Source organism: Belonocnema kinseyi, chromosome 6 (genome assembly GCF_010883055.1).
Source record: "Belonocnema kinseyi isolate 2016_QV_RU_SX_M_011 chromosome 6, B_treatae_v1, whole genome shotgun sequence".
Lineage (NCBI taxonomy): Eukaryota > Metazoa > Arthropoda > Insecta > Hymenoptera > Cynipidae > Belonocnema > Belonocnema kinseyi.
In genome coordinates, this window is record NC_046662.1 from 78,998,678 (window position 1) to 79,009,007 (window position 10,330).

General features: G+C 28.4%; 1 protein-coding gene across 1 annotated transcript in view; it reads left to right on the forward strand.

The window, feature by feature from the left end:
* LOC117175020 overlaps positions 1 to 6,190 on the forward strand; it is a 13,889-nt gene extending 7,699 nt beyond the window's left edge. The window contains exon 2 of the mRNA XM_033364524.1: positions 5,414 to 6,190. Within this exon, the coding sequence (XP_033220415.1) occupies positions 5,414 to 5,928 (515 nt within the window). The 3' untranslated portion in view covers positions 5,929 to 6,190. The remainder of the gene's footprint in view (positions 1 to 5,413) is intronic.
* The last annotated feature ends 4,140 nt before the right edge of the window (positions 6,191 to 10,330 follow it).

The window sequence follows — 10,330 nt, forward strand, 5'->3', positions numbered from 1 at the left end:
CTACTTTTTTATTGCAAATTCGGATTAAGCGTCGAAAAATACATAAGAATATATAGGTCTGGTCAATTGCACAGACACTTTTGTTTTTTTTTGGGCCTGTGTAATTAACCTTCAATTAATAGCCAGTTTTAAGGACATTAAAAATGTTATCTAAGGCATTTTTAACAATTAGAATACCAAAAATAGTTAACTAAATGTATCTGTATCTATTTGAAATCTTTGTGAAAAAATTTTAATCTTTCGGAAGTCAATTCAGTTCATATTTGAAATATTTTTTTGACCTATTCAAAATCATTATGAAATCATTGCAATATTTGTCAAATCTTCCAAAAATCTTTGGAAATCTTTCCAAAACATTCGAAATATTTGATAATGTTTGTGAAATTATTTAGATCTTTGTGAAATCATTAAAATCTTTGGGAATTCTTTTTAAATCTTTGCGAAAAATTTGAAATATTTCGTAATGTTTGTGAAATTATTGAAATATTTGTGTAATCTTTGAGAAATTACTGAAGTCTTTATGAATTCTCTAATAATATTTGCGAAATATTTGAAGTCTTTCTAAAATCATTCAAATTTTTGTTCCATCTTTAAAATCTATCTGAAATCTTTGTGAAATAAATGAAATATTTCTAAAGTCATTTCAGTTCTTATTAGAAATATTTGGTAATACTTGTAAAATTATTTAAATGTTTGGAAATTCATTGAAGTCTTTGTAAACTCATAAGTTTTTTAAACCTTTCGGAAATCGTTGCAATATTTCGAAATATTTGATAATATTTGTGAAATCATTTAAATCTTTGTGAAATTTTTTGGAATTCTTTAAAAATCTTTGCAAAATATTAAAAATATTTTTTAAATATTTGGTAATAGTTGTGAAATTATTGAAATCCTTGTGAAATCTTAGTGAAATCATAGGAAATCGTTGAAATTTTTGTTTGCAATCTTAGAAATCTATCTGAAAACTTCGCGAAATATTTGAAATCTTCTAAACCCAGGAAATCAGTTAAATCTTTGAGAATTGTTTAAAAATCTTTATGAAATAACAGAAGTCTTTATGACATCTTTTAAATTTATCCGAAATCTTTGCGAAATATTGAAAATATTTATAAAACCTCAAAACCTTGTTCCAAAATGTTGGTGAAAACCTGTGAAATCTATGGGTAATCACTGAAATTTTTGTGAAATATTTAGCAATAAGAATCTGATACCTGTATTTATTATTTATTATTTATGTTCAATTTCTACATAGTATAATATTATTATACTTATTATTATACTATGTACAAATTGTACCATTCAATGTTATAAGTCTATGACTTTGCCCCCCTCTGGAAAAAAGGCTCCGTTGCTTTTGGCTGATTTGTTTATTCAGGGTGGCCGCTGGACCGAGAAATGACGAATTTATTTTCTGACTGGGAATTTTACTCATGTTTAGAAAAAAAATATCTGCAAGATTGATTTCAACATTTTTTAAAATAATCAGTTGATTTTTCATTTATAATAATTGATTTTACAAGACGATTCGGAATTAGGTTCAAAATTTAAGAATTTCCCGATTCTAGCGTTAAAATTTAAATTTTTTCAATTGGAATTTGGGAATTCTTAGTATATTCAAACAAATGTAAGCGCTAGATGAAAACTTTATAAACTATTTTCAATTTAAAAATAACTTCAAAATAATACATTCATGTTTAAAGGCTTTTATCAAATTTAAAATATTGTTTGAAAACATTTAATTTACAAGTTAAATTGTTGAATTTTGATATACAATAAATATTGAACACCTATAATTCCTAGAAAAAATTCGAGTTAGTTGAAGAGGTCTGAAAAGATTCAAAATTAAATAAAAATTTGAAATGACTTCGAGTAATTTAAATTAACTATCTAAGTATACCAACTAAATACGGCTATTCATAGCTAAATTTTAGTGCAAATCGCCTACGGCCTTATCTGAAACAAAATATATATTTTTGCAGATTTCTCACAATAAATTTAAAAGATTTTTAGAATTATGAAAGGCTTCGAAAGAATAAAAAATATTTTCTTAAGATTCCTTGAAAAATTGAAAATGACTTTATTTTGAAAAAGTAATTTTAAGAGAATACTTTTTTAAAATTCCAAAATTGTCAAAAATGGTAGGTCCGCTAAGCTGCCAGGACCACATTGCAAAAATGGACTGAATACCTATATATGAAATTTAATGTCTAATTTAATGTCCCATTGCCAAATTTAATGCTCTTCATTTAAACAAAAAACCGGTGGTCATGCTGGCTTAACGTTAAGCTAGCAGAACCACACATAGAAAAAAATTAATTTCTCACAATTTTTTGCTCTATAATTTAAAGCTCATTTAGGGCTCACTTAATGCCCTATTATCAAATTTAATGCTCAGCAATTTTTCGAAAAAAACCTGTGGTCATACTATCTTAACGTTAAGCTTGCAGGACCACACAGAGAAGAAAACGTCTTAGGCATTATTTCTTTGCACAATAATTTAGGGCTCAGTTCATGCCCTATTGCCAAATTTTATGCTACGCATTTTTTTTAAACCTGTGGTTCTGTTATCTTAACGTTAAGCTAGCAGCACCACACATAGAAAAAATGGACTTGGAAAATATTTCTTTGCATTATAATTTAGGGCTCATCTAATGCTCCATTGTCAAATTTGATGCTCCGCATTTTTTTTTAAACCTGTGGTTTTCCTATCTTAACGTTAAGCTAGCATGATTACACGTAGAAATAAATGACTTGGACAATATTTCTTTGCACTACAATTCAGAGCCTACTTAATGCCCTATTGCCAAATTTGATGCTACGCATTTTTTACAAACAACCTGTGGTTCTGCTATCTTAAGGTTAAACTAGCAGGACCACGCAGAGAAAAAACGACTTAGGCATTATTTCTTTCCACAATAATTTAGAGCTTATTTAGTGCCCTATTGCCAAATTTGGTGGTACGCATTTTTTTTAAGCCTGTGGTTCTGCTATCTTAACGTTAAGCTAGCATCATTAAACATAGAAAGAAATGACTTGGACAATATTCCTTTATATCTCAAAGAAATATTGTTAAAGTCATTTTTTTAGGTATGTTAAGCTGGCACAACGCTATCAAGGTATAGAGATGTAATCTATTTCATAATTTAGGGCTCATTTAGGACTAATTTGGGCACGTGGTCCCAAATTTTGGGCTCTTTTATTTTTTGTAAAAAATAGTGTTTGTGCTAGCTTAACGTTAAGCCGGCCGAACATTGCTGTAAAACGTACTAAAAATTATTTCACGGGAAATTCACCTTATAGAATAATTTAGGGCTTAAATTTAGGATTAAAATTGTTTAAACAATTTTTGTTATACAATTCTAGTAAAAATTAATTAAACAAATTTCTTTTTCTACACTATGTTAAGGCTCACTTAGAGCTCCATGAATATGATTTTTGAATTGCACAAAAAATTGTTCTAATAATTATTGTTTAAAAAAATTCACCACAAAAAAATTCTTTTCTTTTTGCTTGGCTTGCATAATTTCAAGCTCATTTAAGGCTCCTGAAATATCAACTCAAATTCGTGCGATATTTCCTTTGCCCTTTTTTTTATAGGTGGTAATAATGTAGGGCTCATTGAGGACTAATTTCGGCCCGTAGACCTAAATTGGGGCTCTAGTATTTTTTGTAACAAAAAGTGTTTGCAATAGCTTAACAATAAAAAGATTGCTTCAAGATTGCTGTAAAGCGTAATAAAAATGATTTTACATACAATTCACCTTATAGAATAATTTATGGCTCATTTAGGGCTCTAGGAATATGATAAATAAACATAATACAAAAGTTTAAACAATTTTTGTTCAAACAAAATTCACAAAAAAAAATCTTTTCTTTTCACTTGCATAATTTCAGGCTCTTTTAAGGCACCTGTAGTATCATCAACCGAAGGTCGCGCGAAATTTCCTTTCCGCTTTTTTTGTTATATACCATAAAACTCATTTTTACACCTCGCATAATTAAGGGCTCATTTAGGACTAATTTGGGCCAGTGGTCCCAAATTTTGGACTCTTTATTTTTTGTAAAAAATAGTGTTTGCAATAGCTTAACAATAAGTTAGTTCCAGATTACTGGAAAACGTAATGTAAATGATCTTACAGAAAATTCACCCTATAGAATAATGTAGGGCTCATTTAGGGCTCTTGGAATATGATGATTAAACATTTAAAAAAATGTTTAAACAATTTTTTATCTATTTTTTACAAAAAATACTAGTACCCAGAATTTGGAACTATAAGCCCAAATTAGTTCTAAAGGAGCCTTAAATGAACCTGAAATTATGCAAAAGAAATGAAAATAAAATAATTTTATGTTGTAAATTTGTTTAAACAATAATTGTTTAAACCATTTTTTGTTAAATTCAAATATTATATTCGAGCCTTTATCTAGGGTAGAAGAAGAAATTTATTTAATTCATTTTTACGAGAATTGTTCAAACAATTTTTTTTCATTTTTCATTATTATATTCCCAGAGCCCTAAATGAGCCCTAAATTATAGTGCAAAGAAATATTGTCCAAGTCATTTTTTTCTGTGTTTGGTCCTGCTAGCTTAACGTTAAGATAGCAGAACCACCGTTTTTTGTTTTTTTTTTTAATGCGTAGCACCAAATTTGACAATAGGGCATTAAGTGAGCCCTAAATGAGCCTTAAATTATCGTGCAATGAAATTTGGTCTGTCATTTCTTTCTATGTGTGGTCCTGCTAGCTTAACGTTAGGATAGCAGTAACACGGGTTTAAAAACAAAATGCGTACCATCAAATTTGGCAATCGGGCATTAAGTGAGCCCTAAATGAGCCCTAAATTATTGTGCGAAGAAATAATGTCTACATAAGTCGTGTTTTTCTCTGTGTGGTCCTGCTAGCTTAACGTTACGATAGCATGATCACAGGTTTTTGTTCGAAAAATTGCGGAGCATTAAATTTGAAAATAGGGCATTAAGTGAGCCCTAAATTATAAGGCAAAGAAATTTTGAAAAATTAATTTCTTACTATGTGTGGTTCTGCTAGCTCTACACCACCGTTTTTTTTGTTTTTTTTTTCAAGTGAGAGCATTAAATTTAGCAATAGGGTATTAAAATAGCCCTAAATTCCCTATAGATTTTCAGTCCATTTTTGCAATGTGGTCCTGCCAGCTTAACGGACCTAAAAATGGTTTTAATTCTACAGGGTTAAGAAACAATTAGGAAGAATTCGAATCATTATAAAAGATGTTTAGAATTTGTGTGTTTCTTGCAAAAATTGAATCGTTCCATTTTTAATATTTCTAGCTTAAAATTACCAACATGATTTGCAGCTCAGTTTTAGTTACTTTAAATGAAAACGATATGTCATAACCTTATAGTATCTAATAGTAAAATTAATATTTTCCTTCCAGATCAAGATGAAGATTTCATTACTCTGTCGACTGCAAAGGAATTTTCAACCTTTGAAGGCCACGTTTTGCAATCCGAGGCAAAAGATGAGATGAAACTTTTCATAAACTTCGAAGATGAACTTTTTGCTGCCTCCCAGAAGTTCGAGCAGGGTAGACAGATTCCGAATTTCTCGTGCAATGCCTGCCACAAAAAATTGACTCTCATGTGCCTAGATTGTACCTCAAGAAACATTCCCGCACAGGAACAAAAAATTTTAAACATTGCTAACCAGTCTCCTGTTCAATTAACTCGTGCAAATGAAAATTGCGAGATAAACACTCCCACGACAACCGCTGGGTCCAGCGGAAACAGTTCCAGCCGGAATGCTTTCTCAGAGCAAGGTGTCGTCTTCAATGCTACGCCGATTTCTGCACCAAAGATTTTTCCCGGTCCACCTAGCACCTACCAGTTTGGTTCCAAATCTTCGGAGAAAGCCACTCCAGTTTTCGGACCAAACGTTAATAATTTTAAGTAGGGTGTTTTCTGGAAATGAACCAATTTTAACGACCAAAGCATACTAAGCTCAAGGGTCTGGATGTTCCTAATGTAAAGTGCTTCAATTACCTTTATACGTATTAATCGGTTTTTCTTTTGGAGCAAAACCGAGAATGCTTCCGTTGAATAGTCACTAAATATCTTAAATTTTTCATCCCACAAGTGATGGAACAATGTAATATAATATTCTAATTTAAGTTCGTTTTGTACCAGGATTGAATAAAGTTTAACTTTTTCTTACATTTTATGTTTTTTTTATCACAAATTTCGTTCATATGGTTAGTTTTACGACCGGAAATTTATTTCTTGACCGAGAATTTTACAATTTTTCAGAAGAAAAATTGGTCCATGTTCGATTTCAACCATTTTTAAAATAATTAGTTGAATTGATATCTTTTTTTAATTATGATATCATTCAGTTTACAATGCGTTATTCAAAAATATCTTACTTAAAAAATTCTTCATTTGATATTCTAATTTTTAAGCGTATGTTTTTAGTTTAAAGAATTTTAAAGTGCAGTCTTGAAGACTTACGCAATTAAAAATTAAAACCGTTTAAAGTTGAAAAATTGTAATAAAAACAGTATTATTTTATCAAATGTAAATATAAATAGATGTGAAAATAATGTTTGAAATGGCTCTGTACTTTAAGTATTAAAAACTAAACAATAATTTATTTTATAAAATGATTCTAATTTCGTTCAAAGTTTAAAAATTGCCAGATTGTTACTGTTTCAATTCGAAAGTCTTAGTCATTAAAAAATGTAAAGGTGCGAATGAAAGTTTATAAACTATTTTCAGCTTAAAAATGACTTAATACGATTTCAAGTATAGTTTAAACTAAGTGTGTGGAAATTTTTTTCAGAATTTTGAACATATTATAAAATGAATAAAATCTTTCATACAATTTTTAGAAAATCTTACAAATTAAACAAAAATCCTTAGTCTTCCAGGTTCTTATTTTACAATTCTGGAAATCTCTTACAATCTTTTTAAATATTCTGTTAAAATAATTGTTCAAAATGAAAAATCATTTTCAATTTTCATAGGAATCTTAAGAAAATATTTTTATTCTTTTAGAGCATTTTAAAATTCTTAATTTGTACGAATACTCGAATTTTTCGGTACATACGCTTCGTTTAAATTATTCGATATCATTTTTAGTTCTAAATTAATTTTGAAACTGTTTCCCAAATTTGAAGGCAATTTTTTTTAATTCGCAGGATTTTTTAGAAGTTTTAGGACAAATTAAATTCATTTTAAAAGTTATTTACAAGGTCTGAAACAAATTTTTCAAATTGATTTTAAATTAGAGAAAGTTTAAAACTACATCTAGATTTCTCAAGATTTTGAAATAAAATTTAAAGCTTTTCAAGAATGCTTAAACTTTTTAAAATGAAAATAATTTAACTTCTAATTTAAGAACTTTTAGGTTAAAATAAATTTAAATTTTTTAATTTTTAATATTTCTAGCCTGAAATAAATTAATAATATAATTGTGAACATTTTTAAAGTTGATTGATTTTTTAATTCAGAGTATTGAAAATGTTAACGTGGATTTATATTTTTAAAACTTTATAATTTATGAATGTTCAAAATTCTGAATAGAGGACGATTAAAACGGTCACCCTGGGTGTTCCTTTGATGCAAAAAGTTGATACATTTAGAATTTATTTTATTTGATTATCCAATTGAAGTATTGTTAATAATAATAATAATAATAATAATAATCTACAAGTGTTCGTAGAATTACGTTAGTTCCCAGAGATGCTTTTGTATTCCTATTTCTTTTTTTAATTGGTTAGTTTCATTTTTAAAAATTTAGAATCACATCAGTCAGATAAAAAATTCTTTAAGATAAATTAAAAAATGGAATCTAATATTTTTGAAATAAATAAATTTCTCATTTAACTTACTATGTTCTTTCATTTTCATTTTCAGTTTTTTTATGACTAAAAATACTCGTACTAAAGAAAACGGCTTCAACGTTTTTTACTTCTAAAATTTGTTTCAATAACAATAATGAAATCAATTGTTAAAATCGATTACAGTTGCTATTTTTCAATCTCAAACAGGAGTGGAGTATTTAGCCGTCTTAGTTTATCAAGCAAAAAAGTAAATATAAAAAATGTTGATTCCCGAAAATCCTTAAAGTTTCTAAATTCCTTCAGTTCTCTAAAATCCTTGAATATTCTGAATTTCCTGAATTTTTTTTAATGTTTAGAACTTCCGAAATTCTGTATATTCTCTGAATTCCTTGAATTACCTAAGGCTCTGAAATTCGCTGAGTTACTTGAAATTATTGAGTATTTCGAATTTCTTGAATATTCGGAATTTTTGAATTCCTTGACTAATTTGAAGTCCTTGAATATAATTCTAAATTCATGAAATATTTTGAAATTACGAAGTCCTTAACATTCTTTGAATTCCACAAAATCCTTGAATATGCTCAATTCTCTGAATTCCAGAAAAAATCTTAAATTCCTTGAATATTCGAAATTCTCGGAAATCCTTGAATATCTTGAATTCTTTGAATCCCCGAAATTCCTAAAAAATTTTGAATTCTATTAACTATTTTAATTTTTTAATTTTCATCAATTAATTGTATTCCTTGAATCTTATAAATTCCCTGCATTCCTTAGACACCCTGAATGCAGTGAATTCTCTAAATTCCTTAAATTCTTAATTGCTCCGAAATTCCCTGAATTTCCTCAGATTCTTGAGTTTTGGTTGAATATTCTGAATTTCTCGAATTCTCTATAAATTTCTGAAAATCTCTGACTTCCGAGTATTACCTAAATGATTAAACATTCCTGAAATTTTATGAATTTTTGATTATCCTGAAATAATTTTTTTCTCTGACTTCCCTCAAATCTTTGAATAATTGAATATAATTCCTGAAATTTTCTGAAATTCCTTAAATTATTTGAATCCCCTAAATTTCATAAATTCCTCAAATATTCTCAATTCTTTTGTGAATCTACTCTTTGGGTAATTTTATGGCGGTAAGCATTTAACTTTATGACTAGATTATAAAAATAAGAGTTTAAAACTTTAAAATAATAATTATGCAAATGTAGAATATAAATTATACAGTTTGGTTCTAAATTAATTCCTTAGGTTGGAAAAAAGTTACTAAATATTGTTGTTGAAATTAAAAGTCTTTATTTATTAATAATTCAGGGCAATCAAAATTGACAGATTCAAGTTGAAACATTGAAAATTTTACGCACAAAATGGAAACATTTAGAAGTGAATATTTTGCAATCAGTTACGTGCGTTCAAAATTGAAAAGTTCATTTCGAAAACCATAAAATTACTTGAAATTTGGGTCACTTAATCAAAATAAAAAATTCCGGAATGAAAAATTCATATTCACCAATTTAATACTAGTGTATATTTGAAATTTAAAGATTCCACTGTATAATACTTTAAATAAAATATTTTGGTTTTCCAAAAAGCATATTGTGTGAAAAATTGATTTAATTCATTAAATCATGGAAAAATAGGAATTCAAAATTTAATTATTTTAATTTTGATAATATTTTCAAATCAACATTTCAAAGTAAAAATCCCTTTTGAATAAAATTTTTATTTATTGAAGTGCAATTAAATTGAATAGATGCAGCCGTTCAGTACGATACGAACTTCTTCTTCTTCTTCTTCTTCTTTGGTGTTCTTTTCTTTAGCACTAGGTCTGTAAGCATGTTCAGGTTTCCGCGTTGGACATCCCTTGCTGATAACAGCGAGACCTATCCGGCCATAGCAAGTATTTATAATTTTCTAGACTTTGAAGTATGTATTTTCATGGATAGAGTATAGATGGAGCTATAGATGCTTAGCAGTGTTCGTAGAGTAGGCGGGTAATTCAAGTAGAGTTGTTGTGTTCAATGTATGTTATTTCACAACTTGTGGGGTTCATGAGTCGTAAAGCGTGAGAAATTCAAAGCATGAGGTGTATCAGTAAAGAGAAGCAAAAAGGGAAAAAGCAATATATAAAATAGCAGTTTAAACTAGTAGATCGCAGTCTCTAAGAAATTTTACAATTAGATTACAAGCATAACTATTAGGTTCATATAAGAAGCTTTCCACACAGAAAGGAGGAAATTTGTTTATTTTTGTTAAGGATAATTCGAGTTTTTTCCTTTGCTCATGAAAGCGAGGACAGGCCCATAAAACATGATTAATATCTTCTTCAGGGTGCCCGCAAGGACATTCGTATGACTACAAAATTTTTTCTAGCTAAACTACCAGCAAGAGCGTAATGATTGCTTCTAAGGCGGCAGATATTAACAATATCATTTCTATTTCCCGATTTTGATTGAAAAAACCAAGGTTTAGGAAAGGTTGAAAAAAAGTTTTGAAAGTAATAGAGGCCCACT